This window comes from Petaurus breviceps, unplaced genomic scaffold (assembly GCF_028583685.1).
Source record: "Petaurus breviceps papuanus isolate PSGF00001 unplaced genomic scaffold, PetGlider_PUasm1.0 90925, whole genome shotgun sequence".
NCBI classification, from domain to species: domain Eukaryota; kingdom Metazoa; phylum Chordata; class Mammalia; order Diprotodontia; family Petauridae; genus Petaurus; species Petaurus breviceps.
Genome location: NW_027187380.1, coordinates 8516913 through 8539028, shown reverse-complemented (window position 1 = coordinate 8539028; position 22116 = coordinate 8516913). Strand labels below are relative to the sequence as shown.

The 22116-nt window shown below is 42.8% G+C and overlaps 2 protein-coding genes and 1 long non-coding RNA gene across 3 annotated transcripts in view; 1 reads left to right on the top strand and 2 right to left on the bottom strand.

The window, feature by feature from the left end:
- The first annotated feature begins 1747 nt into the window (after window positions 1–1747).
- Window positions 1748–21727, top strand: LOC138152452 (probable E3 ubiquitin-protein ligase MARCHF10). Its single transcript, XM_069076238.1, has 4 exons — window positions 1748–1876; window positions 8493–8606; window positions 17179–17221; window positions 21066–21727. Exons 1-4 carry the CDS (start codon window positions 1829–1831, stop codon window positions 21125–21127), a joined length of 267 nt encoding a protein of 88 aa, XP_068932339.1. The 5' UTR covers window positions 1748–1828; the 3' UTR covers window positions 21128–21727.
- On the bottom strand, window positions 1986–3166 carry LOC138152251 (uncharacterized). Its single transcript, XR_011166068.1, has 2 exons — window positions 2906–3166; window positions 1986–2516 (listed from the first exon to the last, which is right to left on the bottom strand). It is a non-coding gene; the product is annotated as an uncharacterized lncRNA (long non-coding RNA).
- The window catches only part of MRC2 (mannose receptor C-type 2), a 102380-nt gene continuing 97948 nt past the window's right edge, over window positions 17685–22116 (bottom strand). The window contains exon 30 of the mRNA XM_069076227.1: window positions 17685–17815. Coding sequence (XP_068932328.1) covers window positions 17700–17815 — 116 coding nt within the window. The 3' untranslated portion in view covers window positions 17685–17699. The remainder of the gene's footprint in view (window positions 17816–22116) is intronic.

The window sequence follows — 22116 nt, the reverse complement described above, 5'->3', positions numbered from 1 at the left end:
TTAAGTACCAAGCACTGTGATAAGTACTAGGGATAAAAATACACAAGTAAAGACAGTCCTTGCCTTCAGCAACCCTATTCTAATGAGAGAAACAATACACTTTATGTGTGTCTGTCAATGATTATCAAGAATATTGTCCAGGGAGGGACACTTTGTTTTGGTCTCTGATACCAAGTAGGGCCATGGAGAGGAGATTAACATGTCCCATCTAGAAACAATGACAGAGTTGATTAGATCATGGTTCATGGTTCTAGAACCACAGGCAAGTTGGAGAGGTAGGATGCTTCCTAGGTTGCCAACTTTGGTGACTGGAAGAATAGTAGGGCCTTTAACAGAAATAAGAAAGTCAGGAGGAGATAGGTAAATTTAGGACAAATGATAATGAGTTTTGTTTTGAATAGGTTGAGGTTGAGATGCCCATGGGACATCAAGATAGAGATGTTTAACAGGCCTTTGAAGAATGAAACTGTGTGCTGGGAGAGAAATGAGGGCTAGATAGGTAGCTCTGGGAGTCGTTTACATCAAGATTATCATTGAATCCATGGGAGTTGATGAGATCATCAAGAGAGAAAGAAGAGAGGGTCAAGACAAAACTCTGTGGCACATCCAAGCACACAGAGCATGAAATGGTTGATGTTCCTTCAAAGGAGATGGAAAAGGGTTGATTCAACAGGTAGGAAGCATGAATGAGCAGAGCATCTGGAAAGGGGTGGTCAGCAATGTCAAATGAGGCAGAGAAATCAAGATGGATGAGGACTCTTCAAAAAGGATGGAGCCAATTGATTTAGAAAAAAAAGATACTCTTGGTGACCTTGGAGAAAGAAGTCTTAGTCAAATAGCAGGGCAGAAGCCAGATTGTAAGGCACTGAGAAGTGAGTGGGAGGTGAGAAATTCAAGGCAATAAATATAGACAGCTTTTTCTAGGAGTTTGGCTATAAAAGGAAGGAAAGATATCTTGAGATGGCAAGTCAAGTGAAGGGTTTTTAAAGATGGGAGAGATCTGTGTATATTTGAAGATAGTAAGGAAGGAGCAATGGATAAAGAGAAGTTGAAAATTAGGGACAAAGGGAATGATCAAAGAAGAAATCTGCCAGGAGACAAGAAGGAATTAGAACAAGGCACCAATAGAAGGGTTAGCTTTGGCAAGGAGAAAGGTCACCTCATGCTCTGAAACTGGAGCAAAAGAGGAGAGAGAGGAGCATGGTATGCAGCGATTAGAAGTGGGGAAGAAAGGGAGCTATGGAGGAATGGCCTCAGATTTTTCAGTGTTTTCTCTCACCCCAAGTCATAGAACTTCTTAATAACAGATTCCCCTGGCTCCTAAGCCCTGGACTCTTTTTTTACTTTAGATCATGTATTGTTTTAGAATTTTTGCAATGTATGTTCTCATGCCTCGTGCCCACTGTGATGGAACGTTTATTTGCTAACCACAGTTATCCCACAGTTTAAAAAAAGGGGGGGAAGAGCAGTAGAATGTCCCTGCTTGTTATTACTATGAGTCTTGCAGCTGATTTTTTGTCTAGCTCAGCAAAATATAAATCCTTTTGATGCTTCCCCTCATATAAACTTCACCAAACCTGGAAAAATTTCTGCCAAACATTACTGTTGATTCAGCAGCAATAGTCAGCCAAGTTGTCAAAACTATTTCTGATGGATTGTATTTAGAGTTTGGGTAGGTAAGTCTGTGATATGATGATGTGATAAATCCAAGTGAATTTGTTGACAAAGATGTGTAACAGTTAATAAATTCTGCTGAGATGAGGGAGGCTGGGACTCTGAACCCTCTCTCTCTACTAAGAGGCCCCTCTGAGCTAGGCCTATATATGTGATGACAAGGTTTCAGCCCTTGAAGAGACTAAACTCTAATAAAAATGGGGTAAGTTCCTTTTTTCATATTCTTTACACCACACACACACACACACACACACACACACACACACACACACACACCAGCACCCCAGGGGAAAAATTACTTAAAGCTTAGGTTTGTTCTCATGTCTAGTTTATTCCAAAAGCAGAGAGTAGAAAGGTATTTAATGTACAATATGAATCACATGTGAGACAGATATTTATTTCTTCTACAGAAAAGAAATGCTTAACATAAAAAGTTTTCACAAGCACGAATTGACAGAAAAACTTGGTAACAAGCTAAGAGAGAAAAAAAAAAACTAGCAAGAGTAATACTACTCAGACAGAAGGTTGAGGCTTAATGAACATTAATGAACAAAACCTGAAGCCATTATGAGGATTACTGAATAGGTATTGTTACTTTTCACCTTGGTTCTGCATTGTCCCAACAATTCTTTTCATTGCCAAGTCTTCTGGCAACACAGTCCTAAGCTTAGGGCTCCTTTCCCTTAATGGTGATCATCTTCCCCAAGCTGTGGTTGTAGTAGTTGCCTAGTATTGCTCCCCAATTATACAGCCCTGAGGACTCAGGATCTCTGAATCTTTCAGACTTCACAAAATCACCTCCAAACCTGGACAGTTCCATCTCAAGTCTGATGTTCTGTTACCTATGATCAGGTAAAAGCGCACAAAGGAGAAGGGTCAGCAAGAGACCTGGGCTCAAGTTCACCTAGCTGAGAACCTTAGCTTCCCTGCAGAAGCAATTGACATACTGGTTGGCTGAAAGAGGGGCAGCGAAGGCTCCTTACTTTTAAGGAGTCTCTAAGTCAGTAGCACTTACTGCTCAGATACCAATAAAGGGACTGCTTTATCATCTTTCAAGCACCTGAGTCCATAAACACAATAAAATTGCACATGGCTAGGTGAAAGCCTCTCCTATCCAAAGACCCCCCCAGGTGCTAAGCTAACACACATAGCTGGCTGGAAGTAAACAGGGCAGCTCTGTGTATATCCTACTACAAAGGAAATGTATTTACAAGAGAAAAGCTAAAATTACCTTTTCCAGGAAAGGTATTCTCAGTAGCTTTTGATCACTGGTCTGCTCCTCTCCCTTCCAACCTCTTAACCCAGTTCTCTAGAGGGAACAAAGAGTCAAAATGAATACATTTAGAGTCATAAACAACGTGGAGGAGCTGATGGCTGGGAACAGATCTCAGAAATGATGTTTCCCAAATAACTAGAAAATCAGCCTAACTCGTTTTGCAGTTGCAAAACAAATACTTGGGAACTTTTTTAGATAACACCCCCCACTGCCACCCCCACTTCTACCCCCACCCCCAACTTGGAGCTTGGTAGAAGAGATGACTCAGAGTTGAATATAAAATTAATATTCTGATTGGCCCACAGAGTCCCTTTGTCAAGAATAATAGGTCTTTGCAGACTCATACATAATACACATGAAAGGCTCCCATAAAAGAATTCAGCAAATCAGATTTATAGTGCTGTGTGACAGATTCCCTCCCACAGACTGGAGAACAGACACAATCTTCTAGAAGTGACTTTTTCAAACTATCTGTAGAAAACATTACTGGATATTTTCCCATCTGCATGCCTCCGGGCCTTACTGAGTCATAAAAGTAAATGATTTTCCTGAATGCTTTGACAAACCTGATACTAACAAGTTATTTTCTAGCTGATTGATTTGCCATTATGCCTTAAAGTGTATAGGAGCATAAAGGTTTACTCATGAAGAGATTGTCTAGAAAGAAAACCACTGGCAGCCTACAGCAGGAAGTCATAGCTAAAGCAGGGAGAAAGCATGCCAGAAGCCTTGGTTATCTGGAAAAGATAAAACAACCTAAGTCCAACCTTCTGCCTCTTCCCTTTAGACAAAGATGCATTTTTTTTTCCAAGGCTCATTCTGGTCAGAGGATTTTAATCCCCACTTAAAAGGGCATAGAAGAGCAATAAGCAATGGGAACGTTCGCCATTAGCATCTCCTGAAATGCCATGTGAATCCTGGCACCAAAAGACTGATGGAGTCTTCAGTCCCAAGGCAGGGTCACATTTTGCTCATGAGGCAAATGCTTTGAGGACACAAAGCTCTGACAGGAGTATGGGCTTTGATGAGCCAGCTCACCAGGGAAAATTTTAGGCCTACTACTAACTCTGACTGAGAAGAAAGGTGATTCCTCATTATCCAACCCAGTATTTCTGACATGATTTTGTCCTGGAACAGTTGTTTTTCTGGATGTAGAGCAGACCTATGCTTGAGCTAGCTCTCCAACCTAATGGCAAGAAAGAGAGAATGTACTGGGAGAGGGTGGCAGGGGTTTTATTGCCTCACCATACATGGGGAAGAGCTGAAAGACAGGCCAAGTCTGTGTTCTTCGTGTGATCTTTGTGCATTCCTTCCATCTGGGAATGGAAACACGTGGTGGAAGAGAAAAGACCACGTCCTTTCTTGGGAATCCCAAGTGCCTGGGACTAGATTACTTCTGTAGTGCTGCTCACCCAGGGTACCCTGAAAATTTGGAACGTGAAAAAGTTTGTGACAGATCAGTAATCACTGGGATTAAACCAAACAGGCTACACCTGAAGGAGGAAGAAGAGTCCATTGCTAATGTCTTTGTTAAGTAAGTAGCAATAGTATAAATAATAGATTTAGGTTTCCTTCCCTAGGGAGAAGTCCTTTTAGGGTGTTTTATGGGGTTGTAGGGCTCTTATTGGTGGATAATCAACCTTCAGGAACTCTGTTTAATTATTCAAATACTTCATGACTTCAAAAGATCTGTGATTACATCAGTGTGGATCCTCCCCCTGTCAGTGAGATCAGAACTTCTCTGTGCTGTTCTCATGCACTGCCTGCTGCTGAAAATTCATCACCTGTCAGCGATGATGATGTTGATGAGCTTCTTCAGGACACAGGCCTCAGATGACATAAATCATCAGTTACTGGACTTATACTCACAACCCTCTGGTAGGACCTGGTTACCTCCAGGTCATCATTCATTGGAAAGAGGGAGAGGCATAAGAAAGAAATAACAGTCCCTGCCTACAAGGAACTTATCATACGTAAGCACAGTACTTTTTAAACTCCATATGGGGTCATGTAACTGAATGTGGGGGTCACAAAAAATTTAGCAACAGTAAAAGGTTTCTGAGTGTGCAACGACCAAAAATTAATTCAAAATCAAACATGTAATGAATCTGAGTTGTTTCTGGTAGCACTTACCCACTTTGCATCACATGAGTTCAGTGCAGCCTTGGTTATGAAAACAGCATTGATGATTACAAAATCAAAATATCAATCAATTCTGAAAAATGTTGAAGATATGCTATGTCCTGCAGTATCAAATATTCTGCAAAGATTTAATTCTTTATGAAAAATAAACAAGTATATCCATCTCATTAGTATGCAAATTTGCTTTCATTTTTAATAAATAGGAAAATTATATGTATAACAAAGAATTGTTTTAAAATAAATTTCTATATGATTTATTATCAGCACATTTCATTTGTATACCTATTTTTATATACCTACATACCTGGGGTTGCATAAAAATTTCTCAGGCAAAAAGGGGTCGCAAGTAGAAAAAATTTAAGAAGCCCTGATCTAGCACACATTAAGATTAGAACATTACAAAGCAACCTCTGACATACAGGATACTGTAAAGCCAAATGAACACCTAAGGGCTTGGGGGATGTGAGTTATCAGTGTGGGTTTCACTGAATCAAGAGAAGTATTCTGGAGGAAATATATTCTATGGCACATCTTATAGGAAATAATGATTATGAACTAGTGGAAGTTTCCCTGCCTTAAGTCTTTCTCCAGGCCAATTAGTCCTCTACATAGATGCTGAAGTGATTTTCCTAAAGCACGAATGTGACTGTCATTCCACTACTCAGTAAACAGTGAGTAAACCCACTCCAGTGATTCCCTATTGTTTCCAGTATCAAATATAAACTTCTCCCTTTGGCATTCACAGCTCTTCATAATTTGGCCCAGATTACCTTTCCAAGCTTTATTACACATTACCCCTTTCACATGCTCTACAGTAAAACTGGGCTGACCTTTTTACTCTTACTCATACATGGCATTCCAGTGCCTATCTCCATGCCTTTACTGACTGTCACTCTTAAAATCCACTCTATCCCTACCTTTGTCTCTTAGAATCCCTGTTTTCCTCCAAAACAGCTCAGGAGTCATCTGTGTGAGGACTTTTTCGGATCCCCCTCAACTGTTAGCAAATCTGCCCTGTTACATCCCCCAGAAAATTACCTTGCATCTGTGACTGGTCTTCTGACCAGGCCTAAAGTGTTTTGCATGCTTCTGGCATACAGAAAGAGACATGACTCCTGAATGGTGGAGAGAATGCTGAGCCAATGCTGTGTATCTGTATAAGGTATAGAATTGGTGTCAGAGCTTCTTAGGAGAGAAAGGTGTGGTTTCAGAGACTCTTGAGGGACAGAGGACCCGTTAAAGAGGAGAGAGATAGAAAGACTTTGGAAACTGTGTTAATGTAGGGGAAGCTGGCTCTTAAATGTGTGCCTGACTTTCATCTGGCCTCCAGGGACTTTGTTGAGAGAAAATTTCCCCTTGGGTAAGATTGGGACCTTTCTTTTGCTTTGAGCTGAGATTTTATCTTGATCCTAGCAGAAGAACTCATTCACTCTTGCATATTTCCTGTTATGTTCTAGTCTGTGTAATTCCTCTGATTTCTGGTTGCTCTTTTGCTTGGGTTTACTCCCTATTTGCTATTAATGTGGTCTTTTGTATAACTGACAGTTGGAAAGAGCTAAGATGGTAGCTTTTTTTTTCTCCCTCTTGGAGAAAAGAACAACCTCGCCTTGTAGTACTCGGAGGGCCTGCCTGCCCCCAAGCCACCTAACTAGCTTGCTGGCAGTACAGGTATGGTCCCTGCATCTCCTCCCCTCTACAGAAGTCGTCTAGAGATATGTATCCATACCACCTGCAGATCATCTTTGCATTTAGATAATCCATTTGGATAGCCACACATGAGTGTGTATAGATATATATATATATATATGTAGATATAATCTTACATATCTATATTTCCTATATATTTTACTATAGCTATATATACAAATGTTTATCTCCACCAGTAGACTATAAGCTTCTTGAGAACAGGGACCATTTTCACTTTTGTCTTTATATCTCCATCTCTTAGCACAGTGCCTGACAGTAGGTGATTATTAAGTACCAGTTGATGATGATGATGATGAAGAGCAGTCAGAATAGCATGAATGGCATGAAAAAAGCAGGATATGTGTGGCACCTAGCATAAAGCTGTTCTTGTATAGTGAGCATGCTCTGGTTCTCTCCCCAGGGGCCATGCTGCTACATCTGCTCTGCAGGGTCTCAAGGGGTAAACCTGGGAGGTTGGAGTCTCTATTGCTAGTCATGAGTAATATATTTAAGTCTGTCAGTCAATCAATAACCATTACTGGATCTTCCTCTAGACCACTCCCTAAGCCACAGGTATCTCACAGGGTTCTATCCAGGCCCCCTTCTAGTCTCCCTCTATATTATTTTACTGGGTGATGTCATCAGCTCTCATGGATTTAATTACCATCTTTATGCTGATGATTCTCAAATCTCCCTGTCCTGCCCTGATCTCTCTGCTGATCTCCAGTCTCACATCTCCAACCACCTTTCATACCTCTCAAACTGGATGTCCTGTAGACAATCTTAAACTTGATAGATCCAAAATTGACCTCTATCCTTTCCCCTAAATCCTCTCCCCTTCCATCTCAGGCCCTTAGGCTCACAATCTAGGAGTCATTCTGGATTCTTCACTATCTCTCACCCCCAATATCCAATCTGTTGTCAAAACCCAAAAAGTTCACCTTTGCAACATCTGTCAGATACATCCCTTCTCTCCTCTGACGCTGCCATCACTCTAGTGCAGGCCCTTATCACCTCACACCTGGACTACTGTAATAGCCTACTGGTGGGTCTGCCTCAAGTCTCTTCCACACTCCAATTCATTCTCCATTCTGCTATTAAAGTGATTTTCCTAAAGCATAAGTCTGATCATGTCATCTTCCTACTCAATAAACTCCAGGGGCTTCCTGTTGACCCTAGGATAAAATACAAAATGCTCTGTCTGACTTTCAGAGCCCTTCATAACATAGCACCCTCCTACCTTTCCAGTTCCCTTACACCTTACTTCCTGACATGTACTCTTTGATCCAGTGACACTGGTCTTCTGGCTTTTCCATGAACAAGACCCTCCATCTCTAAGATCCGGGCATCCTGGCTGGTGCCCCCCATGCCTGGAATGCTCTCCCTCCTTTGCTCTGACTACTGACCTCCGCGGCTTCCTTTAAGTCCTAAATAAAATCCCACCTCCTACAAGAAGATTTCCCCAATCCCTCTTAATTCCAGTGCCTTCCATCTGTTGTTTCCTATTTATTCCACATACAGCTTGGTTTGTATATATTTGTTTGCATGTTGTCTCCCCCATTCGGCTGTAAGCTCCCTGAGGGCAGGGGACTGAATTTTGCCTCTTTTTTTATCCCCAGCACTTAGTATAGTGCCTGATACATATTAGGCTCTTATCCAGTGTTTACTGATTGACATTTAACATCAATTTAATAATTCTCCATTCTATTTTTAGGCACAAAATGAGCTGATGAATTCGGGTCTGTACCTAGTCCTTCTGCTTCACCTTTATGAACAGAGGTTTGCTGAACTCATGAGACTAAATTATAACCGAGTGGCAAGAGAGAGGGTAAGTAGAAAGGTCAATGATATACAATACAGCATCATTATTTTTGTAATTGTTCCAGAGGTTTGTGCATTGCTTAAGAAGAGATGCTTAGCCCGTTTCTGGATAATCAGATTTGGTCGCTCTATCATTTGGATAACCATTGTTGTTCAGTCATTTCAGCTTCTGTGATCCCCTTTGGGATTTTCTTGGCAAAGATACTGGAGTGGTTTACCATTTCCTTCTCCAGCTCTTTTTGCAAATGAGGAAGCTGAGGCACACAGAGTTAAGTGAGTTGCCCAGGGTCACACACAGGAAGTTTCTGAAGCCAGATTTGAACTGAGTCTTCCTGAGTCCAGGCCCAGTGCATGATGACATCACCCAGCTGTCCTTGCCAATCTATGCTCCAGTTGAAAAATCAATGGTAGTGCCATAACTGCATGGCAAATGCCTAGTAACTGAATGGTCATCAGTGGCATTAATATAAATGACTCTTAAAGGCAAGTTCCCATTTAAGAGCCTAGATCAAGCAAAGGTCCCAAGGAAAATGCTAGAATTGGCATCTATGTTTCTATATGATCTAAAGTTTCACACACAGAAAATTACATGGGAAAAGGGGAGACCACTTGCCAGTGGAGGGAGCTGTGTGTATCTTGTAGTCCAGTGGGAGACGGGAGCAGTCTCTTTCTATAATTTTTGCTTTGAGATTCATTATACCTGTGTAGGTATGTATATGTATGTGTGCCTATCTGTGCATGGGGGACCTTGCAGACCATATAGTCTATTTTAAGGTCACATACCTAGTTAGTGGCACACACATCCATTGTCTAGCAAGGTGTCTGGCATGCAATAAGCACTTAATAAATGTTTGTTGATTGACTGATAGGTCTTAGGGTTCCCATCTATTGTTCTTTCCACTATTTCATACTCCCACTATATGGAAGGAGGCAAGCCCGAGGTGAAATGCTGAGTTATTCATAGAGCTGCTATTTGTCTTTAGTGAAAGAATTTGTTATTGTCCAAGGAAAATAGCTGGCATTAGGAAAGAGAATGATTAATAAATTCAGTGATTAAACTAGCATCCAACTTGGTGCTGGCAGTGCTGTAGATAAGTAGGCAACCTCTGAGGTCCTTTCCAACTTTAAGATTCCACAAGATCATCATCTCAGTTAGCATCCAAACACACATCAGAGCTACTGTTGTCCAACATTTACCAGCAATTTTGGAGGGGCACGAGGGTCTTAAGCATCATAACCTCATAAACTATTTCCCCACTGGTAGTTCTGCACGAAGAATGTGAAAGACTAATTGAGTTTGTCCCAAGACAAAGAAAATACTGTTTCCTTGGAGTCACATGTAGAATAGCGGTATTCAGGGATCTCCCCAGTTTTTGAATTTCCAGAATCCTATTCCCCTGAGGCCTTGAGATCAAGTAGTCATATGTTAGGAGGACATCTAGCATGGGATGGACACCTGGTGGCATTGATGGGGAGTGGCATTAGATGGGGATCCGTGGCTCAGTCAGTTTATTTATTTATTAAATTTATTAAATTTATTTATTAAATCCTTATGATGTGCCAGGCACCCTGCTAAGTGCAGGTGATACAAAAAAAGGCAAGAAACTTAGTCTTTGCCCTCAGGAAGCTCTTACATTCTAATGGGGAAGAAAACATGTAAATAGCTAGATATATAAGTATAAGCTAGGGATATATGTATATAGGTAAATATGTACAGAGCAGATGGGAGTTAGTCTGGAAGGGGAAGGCATTAGCAACTGGGGCAGAGGATGAAGAAAGGCCTGCTACAGAAGGTAAGATTTAAGCTGAGTCCTAAAGGAAGCTGAAGAAACTAAGAGGTAGAAGTGAGGGGCAGAATGTTCTAGGCATGGGGGATAGCCAGTATAGACATAAGGGCAGGAGGTGGAGTTTTGGGACACTAGGCAGTGCCATTGTGCACACAGTATTGGGTCTGGAATCAGGAAGATCTGAGTTCAAATCCAGCCTTAGTCACTTGCTAGCTGTGTGACTCTGGGCAAATCAATTCATTTCTATTTGCCTCAGTTTCCTCACCTTTAAAATGGGGGTAATAATAGCACCAATAATAATAATAATAGCAACAATCTCAGGATTGTTGTGAGGATCAATGAGATAATAATTGTAAAGCATTTAGCATGGTACCTGGCACATAATAAATGCTATATAAATGTTAGCTATCATTATTATTATAGTATTTCTTCTTGTTGTTGTTAAGAGACTGCAATAAGGCCAGTGTAGCTGAGAAACAGAATACATGAAGGAGAATAAAGTATTAGAAAGCTAGGAATGGCCCAAGTTATGAAGAGCTTTAAATATCAAACAGAAGTATCTTATATTTGGTCCTGGATGTAAGAAGGAATCACTGGAGCTCCCAGAGCTGAGGGGTGGTATTCTCACTCTGAGGTGTTAGATAAATCACCTGGGCAGCTGAGTGGAGAAGGTATTAGAATGGGGAGAGATTTGAGGCAGGGAGACCAGTAGAAGACTATTGGAGTAGTCAAGGTGAGAAGGTGAGGGCTGGACTAAGGTGGTGGCCATGTGAGTGCAGAGGAGAGGTTGTATATGAGAGATGCCTTTGTCAGTAGTGACCTACAGACCCCCCCAAACCATATACACGTCTTTCCTTCCCTTTTATTTTCACCCTGATGCCTAAAGCTTATTAGGTAGCATCATTTCTTGTAGTCTGGGACAATATAACTGAGCAGTGGGAAGGAAGCATGTTTTAAATTCTGTCAGGACCTGGGTGATTCTCCAGATTCCTCTGCAGCTCTTATTTGAAACATTGGACTGAAAGTATCTATGATGGGACTCTGCCACCTCCCTACCACCACACCTTTCTTCAATTTTTCTGTGTTTTTGAGTTGAAGTTTTCCCAGGAGATACTTCTAGCGCCCAATAAAGAAAATGTGTTGAGTTTATGTCACAGTATCAACCCCAGAATCTTTTCCTTTCTCTGATCTGTTCTTATCCATGCTTAACCACTCCTTGATTTTCACTGTGATAGTGTTTCCTAAAAGAAACAGTACAAGAACCAGGAAGCCATCTTTTACTAGCTTTTCTGCAGCTTCATTTTCATGATTCCCCACCTTTTTAAATGAATGTTTTACTGCCTGTTGAACTTCAAAGACTTCAGGTTGATATAGGTTACAGATGGTCCAATCGTCAGAGTGCTATCAGAAGCAACATTAGCCATAGGGATTGTAAAGCAAATATGGGGAAAGCATTAACAAACTGTACAAACCAAAAGAACTCATCACAAGGCCTTGAGTCACTGGCTTCTGTCTCCAAGGAATCTTAAGAAGAGAGGCTTATACAATGCTCTTCCATTCCTACTGGAAATGCATTTAGAAAGTCCCTGAGCAATGACTACAAATGACCAACCACCCCTCTATGAGACAGGGAAATGGAAATATGAAGTCAAATTGTTTTTTTGTCAGGCTCACACTATGGCTTGAATTGATTCTCTGTTTCCTCTTAGAAAAATACTCACAACTTGAGGGAAAGGCCAAAGAGGCATTAAAGAGAGTGAAAATCCCCTTTTATTCCTCCTCATCCACCAGAAACTAGAAAAATCATCCAAGTTGAATTTTTACTTTGTTTTTTAGCAAGGAGGCACAGTAATCAATCAACATTTTATTAAGTGCTAACTAGTCTATATCCTTGGTGCTGCTAGGTGACACTGGCCTGGAGTGAGGAAGACTGATTCTTCCCAAGTTCAAATCTGGCCTCAGACATTTACTAGCTGTGTGACCCTGGGCAAATCACTTAACCCTGTTTACCTTAGTTTCTTTATCTGTAAAATGAACTGGAGAAGGAAATAGCAAACCACTCCTGTATCTTTGTCAAGAAAATCCCAGTGGAGTCAATGAAGAGTTGGACATGACTGAAAAATGGCTAAACAATAACTATATCATCATGCTAAAAGCTGAGGTTACAAAGAAAAAAAGGTAAAAACAGATCCCATCCACAGGAAGCTGACATTCATGTCAGGGAGATTACATGAACACAAATAAATATATGTAGGATAAACACAAAGCAGACACAGAAAGGCAGGGAGTAGCAGCTGAAGAGCCAAAGAAAGGCTTCCCCCAGGCAGGGCATGTAAGTTGCATTTTAGAAGGAGTCAGGGATTCTGAAAGGTGGCAGTTAGAAGGGACCACATTCCAGGAATGAGGGCAACACGTGCAAAGGCACGGACGGAGAAGGGAGGTGAGTACTGTGTGTAAGAAACAACGAGAAGACCAATTTGGCTGGATGCTGGACTGGATTATGGTAAATAACATATAATAAAGCTAGAAACATCTACCAGGTTGTAAAGGGACTTTACGTGCCCAAACAGAGGAGACTATATTTGATTTTTTTAAAAGGAGGTTAAAGGGAATTTATTTGACTTTACTGAACAACATAGTAACATGGGCAGACCTGTTCTTTAGGGCTATCACTTGGCAGCTGTGTGAAGGGTGGATTGGAGATAAGAGAGGCTTGAGAGGGGAGTCCAATTAGGAGACTACTACAGTGCTCTAGGTGAGAGGTGAGGAGGGACTGAACTAGGGTTGTGGCATGTGAGTGGAGAGGAGCAGATGTGTAAGAGAGACTATAAAAGAAGAAATTACAAAATTTGGTAACTGATTGGCAAGCATGAAGAGTCAAGGGTGACACCTAGGTTGTGAAGCTGAAGTATGGGTGCCCTCAACAGGAAGAAGGAAAGAACCAGGGAGCAGGATGACAGCCTGGTGGAGCATAAAGGGATAAAGGGTCTGGAGACTGCTAGGAGGGTGAAAGTTGGCTTAAGAAGAATAAAACATAGGAAAAAATGAAAAGATAACAGAATATTGGAGTTCCTGAATATGGAAGTGGAGTACTTGGAGGTGATGGAGAAATCAAGGGCATGTCATCCCTATGTGGAGCTGAGGTGGAATTAGGGGAGTAGGTCATGGGAGCCTGTAGACTGAGGAACTGGAAGTTGGGGAATTTGAGAAGATATCAGCATGTATACTGAAGTGCCCTAGAATGAAGGCAGGACTTAGGGTGGAGGGGAAGGTTCTGAGCTATGCACTGAACTCATTGACAGAGGAGGGGAAATCTCCTGGGGAGGGGGCTCAGTAGATAATGGATTGGGTGATAAACATGGATTGCATGGACCTCAAAGGGGTTGCTGAGTGATGGCAATAGAGGAGTCTAGAAGTAGCAATGGGAAGCAAGGAGTGCTCTGACTGCTTCCACTTTGACCAGTGTGTTATGTGTACACATACCGTGTTTCCCTGATAATAAGACCTATCCCGAAAATAAGCCCTCCCCTTACTGTGTAAGATTCCTCTAAAATAAGCCCTCCCCCGAAAATAAGCCCTATTGAGATTGCTACTGTAGTGAAGGTGATCCCCTGCGCTACACGCTACATTACAGTACCCTCTGTATGCACTGTCCCCCTGCCCCGGGTGAAACGCATGCCGCGCTCCGAGCTGCATCCAATCAGAGCTGCAGCAGTGAGCGCGTCATCCTGTTCTTCCCCAGTGATTTGCTTGCTGGCCCCATTGAGAGCAGTGCCGCGGAGGAGAGCTGAGGCAGGACAACATAAGCCCTCCCCTGAAAATAAGCCCTCTGGTGTTTTTCTTTCCAAAAAATATAATAAGACAGTGTCTTATTATCGGGGAAACACGGGGTAGTAATGAACGAAAGTACACTCAATACATTGGAAAGAAGTAGCCATGGATGCGGTGTCATGGGGGAAGCTATGTCTCAGTGGTTGCAAGAAAATGGAGGATGCAAGGGAGGAAATGGTGTGAGGTGAGAGAAAGTCTATTAATTATGGAATAGATATTCCAGAGGGTACAGTGGAAAGAACAGGAATATTTGGTTAGGGTTGAGGTGACCAGGAATGAGGGAACAGATAACTTGGGGGTAGAGAAATTTTTCTTTAGCAATGTGGGATTCAGTGTCACAGAGATTAGATTAAGAGGGTATGAAACATGCTAACCATTGAGAAATAAGTCCCAGCAGAGTATATCAGCCTGCTGATAAAGGCAGGTAATTAGGTGGTTTAAGGTCATCCTTCCAAGTTTTGATGCCATTTTCAACTGTCCATTCTGCCATGTTGTTGCATCCTATTAGAGATCTAGAAGCCCGTCTTCAGGAAGGCATGAACAAGAAGAAGTGAATGGAGGGATATGGAATGACTTTGTGGGATAGACTTAGGGAGGAGGCCATGATTGATGTGAAGCTGATATTACTCAACTTGTAGTGTCCCTGGCATAAACTTCTGCAAAGATCGCAAGCCTTCCTTACCAGTCCCAGAGGTGTCTGGCCCTCTTTGGGGCTTAACGACGAAGGGGCGTTTGTGCACAATACATAAATACGCACACAACTTCTCCGAGACAAAACAATGACATAAGCAGAGTTTGTCTTCGTCCTTATTTTCAGCCTTTTGAGCATCCACATCACCCCAGGCCATCTTTAAACCAGGCTCTCTCACCCCTGTGAAACTTCATTCTCCCCTGTATCTCAGACCCTCAGAGCCAAACCTTGTATGTCAGGTAATCATTTTACACCAGGCAGAAAAGGGCAATTTTATGTCAAACTTGTTGAAATTTACCTTTTAGGGACAGATAGGCCTTTAAAACAGGTCTTACAGGCACTTATAAGGTAACAAGAAGTGCTAACTAAGGTAGGGGAAATGGCTTTCACAAGAGGCACATTTCCATAGGCTGGGACACTAGGCCCAAACTAATGAGATGAAATCCAACAGGGATAAATATAAAGTTCTGCTGGGCTTAAACAATCAATTATAGAAGCAAAAATTCAAAAGTGGTTTAATAATAGTTCATATGAAAAAAAAAAACCCAAGGGTTTTAAATGACTTGAGGCCTTTCTTAGAAGTGAGATCCAAATGACAAAGAATTAGATCTTCAACAGCATTAACAGAAACATCACTTATGGGACTAGGGAGGTGACTGTCCTACTATCCTCTAATCAGAGTAGGTTTTGCACATAATATTTTAAAAAGACATTTACAAATTGTAATCGGTTCAAAAAGTTGACCAATATGGTAAAGGGCATAGGAGGATGGGATGAAGGAGCTACTAGGCATATTTAGCCCGGAGAAGAAAAGACTTAGCAGGGATATTTTAGCTATTTTTCAATACTTAAAGGGTTGTGATGTAGAAAGTTATGTTTCTTCAATTTAACTTCCTTTGTACTAGGTCCAGAGGGTAGAGGTTACAGAAAAACATATTTGGGCTCAAGGATGAACTTCCTAACAATCTGAGCTGCCCCCAAATGGAATATGATGCCTTATAAAGCACTGATTCTTCTGACACCGGAAGCATTCACGTAGGGGCTGCATGGCTACTCTTCAGGGATGCTATAGATGAGACTCCTATACCAGAAGGACCAAGCGACCTCTATGGTCATTTTTAATTCTAAGCCCAAGAATCCCCAGCCATGATCCAGTAGGAAAAAGTCATCCACTGGCCTTCCTATGAAAACTTCTTAGTGGAACGTGCACGAGAACCATTTGAAATGTGGTGAGCTCAGCTTACTGCTCTCAAATAACCAAACAAACCTCAGTTCTCAGTTGGTTTGACATGCTAACCTGTGGCAACTTAGTCCTAGTTCCTTCTGTAAGCCCAAAGACTAGAAGCAATTCCAGGTCCTCTCACAGCCCCATTAGAGCAGAAAAATGGAGGGAGTGATTAGGCCCAGGCTTAATTTACAATTTACCAACTAATTATGCAAAGAGCTACTTACTCAGGATGAAATGCTCTTCCTTCCCATCCCCTGATTCTGTGGCAGACTCACTAAGGACCTTTTAGTTCTTGGGGGATTTTCATAGTTTTTCCTTCCCATTTTCCTTTTGAGGCAAAAAGGCTCCCAGGAATCACATCTAAGAGGCCTCTCCAACAGGACCTCATTGTTGCCCTGGTTGCATGAGGCTCTTTGGGGCTCCTCTTTGTCTCGTTTCTTCTAGGAAGTTTCACCGTCCCCGTTACAAATCTGATCTTATTGAAGGTACAGGACACCGGCCAGTGCACACAGGGAGACCAAATCCTTGCCTAGTGGCATAATGGGCTCCTGCTAAGGCTGTGCCGGAGATTCTGTCCCTGATTGTAACGTGGAAGTGTTATAAACTTAAAACAAAGCCCCAGCAAGCCTGGGAGTCCCCACAGCCTACAGCTTCCTGCTAGGAGGAGAATGCAATGATTCGTTGAAAATTCAGTGCTCAGGCCCTTAGCAATTAATGCACCCTTCATTCCTGTGGCCTATATAAGCTCTTCTGATTGCCAAAACCTGGTTCTAAGGGTTAAGATAAGTTTCCTTTTCACATTGCCAAATTTTAAAAGTTTGAACAGCTAACAAGCTCAGAGTATGAGTGCTCATACCTGTATGTGTGACATTAGGCCAATCCTAGTTTATGCTGAATTTTAACACTGCTCTAATAGTCTCACCTTAATTTACCTTTTCCCCTTGGAAGTGATGTAAGACACATCCTTGGGACTAGAGAATTTTTCGTCTGTTGGCTAGTGTGCTGGAAAAGAATTCATTTCTTCTTATCTTCTTTCTCATAGTTGTCAAGAAATTACCCACAACCCAGACCGGAAGAAAGTGAAAGTAGGTTTGGGTGTCAGCACTGCTTTGCTTATTAAATGTTTCTCTGTTTCTATGTTGGGCCTGATGCCATGGAAGGAAGTAATGAACACCACCCAGAGGCAAAAATAACCAAACAAAGCTTGGGAAATTAGATCTAAAGAAAATAATCAGGAAGGCAAGTCCAAGTGCACTGAATGCAGAACAGATAAGAATTTTACTTAATACTTCACACAAGACAAGGAGCCCATCAAGGGGAAGAGGGGGCACAGAAGATGATTTGCAGCCCATCCCTTGACATCTTTTTTTCCTGCCCTCTGTATTCACTGTGTGCTGAGCCTTCTTGATTATTTACTGCCTGAAGAGGCCTCTGGGTTGTGGGGGTGGGTTTCAGATCCTGAAATGAAGGTTCCTTACCCATTAGTTAAGCTGACCTCATCACATGCTTGATGTTGTGTTGACTCTCTCACAAGCTGAGTTTTTCTTTTTCCTTTGGCACTAGTCAAGTCATTCTTCTTGCCTCCAAGAAGTGAAGTGACCAACATGCTGGTAGAACCTCTTTCCTACACCCATTTCTTGCCAGTTCTCTTGAGAACAAGGAAAATCCAGCAAGGAAAGCTATACTTAAAGCAGAAGGAAAATATTTCAGTGGGAAATAAGAAATTTCTTGACTACCAGGGGAACAAATATTAGAAAAGGTTGAGGGGAGGGTCCAGAGATCTCCAAGGAGAAATAACCATCTATCCCTAAAGGCAGGAGGATGGAGCTAGTTTATCAGTTTATGTATCCTCCAGCTTATTCATTAGCCTGAAGAAGATGGATGGAACTTGCAGTAGTAACTAAAGTTCCTGCCTATAATTCAGGAATGACCTGCTCATTTTCAGAGAATGCAGGGCAGGATACCTCCCTTCATTCACATCTTTTATTAAGAAGGACAAGGCCTTATGTCCAAATTGGACTTGTTGCTAGGACTCTAGGGCAAAGTCATCAAGATTATTTCTTTGGAACATCAGTTACTTGCCTCTGATGTAACCAAATGAAGTGTCCTTGCTCCCCAGTTCCCTAGCTAACCAAGGAGAAAAAGGTTAGGGGAGAATATTTCTGTGGACAGTCCCTCCAAACCCCCAGCATTGTTTCCCTCAGCAAAAACAGAAGGGTTGATTTCTTTGCCTCTTGGCAGAAATGAAGCAGAGCAGGGAAATGAACACACAAGATAGGTATTTCACATACATTTCTCCACACACACACATAATTCTGAGTCATTTTTTTAAACCCTCTACACATCAATATAGTTACTCTGCTCAAATGAGCTCACTCACTTTTGCCAGTCATGGCACTATGAATTAAACTTTTTCTGGACAAACAGCTTGGCTGGCTCTTGGACAGGAATGACTGCAAAAACACCAAGTTGGACCTTGCATGCTGGTCTTTGAGGCTGCTTAAGATAATTTAGAGTCACCTGTGGCTCCCTCTCCTCACCAAGGTGGCTGGATGTGCTGATTAAACCACCATACTCAGACTCTGACCTCTCTCACTAGAGTTTCATTCTCCGCTTTGTCAAATCTTAAAGAAACCCCCAGCTGCAATTTATTTATTTATTTATTTTTGTCCAAGGCCAATTGGTTGGGTTCAGCTAGATGGGGCTGTAATGACCCCTAGTGTCCACTGTGGGTCATCACCAATGGTTGTACTTTAGAATCCTGGGGAGAGGCTGAATGCCAAACCTCTTCCTGCCCTATCCTCCTTCCTTAACCATGGAAATCAGACACACTTATTTCTCAGAGGCTATCGTTACACAAGCACTGAAAATCATGGGCTTAGACCAAAATGCCCCACAACCACAGTGTCCACTGGAAACAGTTTATCTAAGGCACAGCTGTCCCTTGAAGGATGGAAATAGAACAATGTAAGAGGCTGTCCTCAGAAATGAAATGTCCTCAGAATTTCCATCCTTGAAAAAGGAAAGGAGGGGAGCTAGTCCAGCTGGGTCTTCATCCACACTTCTAATGCTGCTTCCATTGATATGGAGCCTTACTCGGAGGTTCCTTATGCTTGGGGGGGGGGAGGGGGTTTGTGACTCCTCTCAGAGAACTGAGTCAGTTTGGTGGCACTAAACAACATTAGCCAAAAGTTGAAGCTGAAGCCTGTTTTTCTTCTCTATAAATGCCATGAAATTTTGTAAACATTGGTGGAGGTGGGGAAGGGAGATCCCAGTGCCCTTCCCAGTCCCTCCACAAACAGCATGCCACCCTTCACCACACTCCAGTTACTACTAAGGCCACATAAGTAACATAAACAGTGGTGAGCTCAGCAAAGAAAAGGGAGAGTTCTGGTCCCATGACAGGGGATATGTGCTGCTTCTCTGGATAGACTCATCTCTGGCTTCCTGCCCAGAGCCAAATGATCACCATAGCTCAACCATATGCTTTCAGTTCTCCCCAGTTTTATGTGCCAGGAATGACCAACCTGAATGCTAGCTCTGCATTAAGGTCAGTAGACTTGAATTCAATTAATGCAATATCCCATTCATCCTAGCCCAATTAAGACAGGGATATGAGCAAACCAGGTAGCATCCAAGGCTCCCTAGCCTCTGTGGGACTCAGGCTGCCTGATGAGGCCTTCTTATTAGGTAGGGCCAGTAGGACAGTGCTCTTCCTCTCACTCCTTCTAGTTGATGGTGTTAGACTGAAGAGCCTCATGACAATCCGCAGCCAAGTGGTTTTGCTGCAAACACAACTGTAAAATTGTTACTCGTGGGGAGGGAGCAATGTGTATGCCCAGAGTTGACAACCTTCATGCTATCCTGTGACTAAGCTACTAAGCTGCTCTGGTGAGGTCACTGACCAATGCCTTCCATCTAGGTACAAGATGATTCTCAGTGCCAGCCAAGCCCTGAGTGCTATGGAGAGGAAACAGTTATTCTCCCTCAAATCTGAAGTTCCCTCAGGCGGATCTGAGGTGGCTGAGAGCCAGGGCAGGACCTCTTCAGCATGTATAGTTTTGTTAATTCAAAAGCAGCAAATACTGTAGGGCAAATGGCTCTGAGCACTTGAGTATAGGCAGGAGAGACACTGAAACAATTCCAGAGGACTTAGAAGTTCTTGGGTTTCCCACCTGTGTTCAGTTCCCTTTCCAAGATTCCATGGCATACCCTAAAAGCTAACTTGAGGATGACCAATAGGTCAATTCCTTTCAACAACTACAAGTGATTTTTAGCCAGGCTAGAAGCATCCACCAAAACCATATGAGAAATGGCACTAAGAGCCCCAAATTCCCCACAGAATAAAATGAGCTCAAAACAGTCTGTGTCAGGACACTCCTCCCCACATCCCACCTTCCACTTTACCTCCCATCACCCCATTTGTCCTTATCACTATTACCTCTCAGTCACTACTTGGTTTCCCTGGGCTAAGGAAGTCATTGGCTAGAATCTAAATGTTGGAAAAGTCCCCTTGACCTTTTCATTCTGGAAGTCCACAGTGTCTCAAAATTTAAAAAACAAAAAAACCTGCCTCCAGACCAAGTGTCAAGAGATAACCCGGTGTGTGTGAGCTCAGGGGAAAAACGGGGTCTCTGCAGTTTCAGCAGAAGTCAGAGAAGGAGGCTGTCTGGTAGGAATGACTGGTCCTGATTTTCCACAATCCTGTGGTTGCTGGGGGTGCGAATGGGCCAGAGGGGGATGAGTGTTTCTAGGGACAGCCTCTTTGTCATCTGACAGCCCTCACTGACTGAGTCTTTCCCGTGCCAGAAGGCACCTGGCACAGAGTACATTTTTAATAAGTGCTAGTTGACTGACTCACTACAGACCATAGAGTCTACATGGTAGATGTGGCCACAACTGTCTAAGAGGATCTTCTTTGCTTTCTAGATTCGGATTCAGGAGATGGTAATGAAAACAGTGTATTCCAAAGCAACAGCCGATTCATCTAATGAGGAGGGTGGTCGTGGAGCTCAATGTCAACGGGGGTCCCCTCTACCCAGCTACCTTCTCTGTGCCCCCCATGTGTGCCTTCTTTCCTCCTTTTTACTGAAACAGAAACCAATGAGTATGCAGTTCACACTTGTACTTTACACCCGTCTCTTTCTGGGGTCTGGCTTGAGTCTTTTAAAACAGCAACACCAACTGACACTGGCTTTGGAATACCATGGGGCAGAGCAGCTAGTGGTGAGCTACCTACCGATTGTCTCCTCCTCCTGCCCAGTCAGTCCCTGCACCAACCCTCTCCCCCTCCCCAGACCTCTGCTGGCTACTCTGCTGCCACCTTTGAGCTCAGAAGCTGCTGCCCAGGGTCACCTGCTTCCTTGCCTTAGGAGGTAGGCTCTTTTAGAGGACACTTAGCTACCCTGCTGGGCACAATGGAATACTGGGATCCTCTCCTGGGCACTGCCTATCCAGAAAGGAGCTTGTTCAGGTCTCCACTCCACACAGAATGGAAACCTAGCAGTGGCACAAGCATTCAGTAAACTGAGTTTATTCACCCACTTTATTTAGTTCTTCTTTCAGTCTCCATAGACATACGCTCAGGGTCCAGGCACCAGAGGGTGGCACAAGTCACCTTCCTGCCTCTTCCTCCTCCTCCTCTGCATCCCACCTCCTAAGAGACAAGTGTCTGTGAGGTCAGTGGCCTGGAACAGTCTGGATCCTGGGATAGCCACCACAGCTGGTGATTATTCCCCACTCCCACTAGGGTTCTGTTCACTCTAGTGTTTTTTATCCTTATCCCCTAAACCTCCCAGATCTTTCCCTCAATACCTTAACTCCCTATGGTGTGAAAGATCCTCACAGTAGAGAACTCTTTGAGATCCCTAGGCTTGAACCACATTTCAAAAAGCACCCTGACAAAAGAGTATAAGCAGCCAGAACAGAATCAGGGCTGAGGAGGGACTAGTTGTCTCTGACACTGGAGATGTTTGGGCAC

Coding starts and splice junctions, on each gene's coding strand:
- LOC138152452 (XM_069076238.1), top strand. CDS start 1,829: ATGACAAGGTTTCAGCCCTTGAAGAGACTAAACTCTAATAAAAATGGG. Junction 8,607..17,178: donor ACCGAGTGGCAAGAGAGAGG/GTAAGTAGAAAG, acceptor TCTTTCTCATAG/TTGTCAAGAAATTACCCACA. Junction 17,222..21,065: donor CAGACCGGAAGAAAGTGAAA/GTAGGTTTGGGT, acceptor TTTGCTTTCTAG/ATTCGGATTCAGGAGATGGT.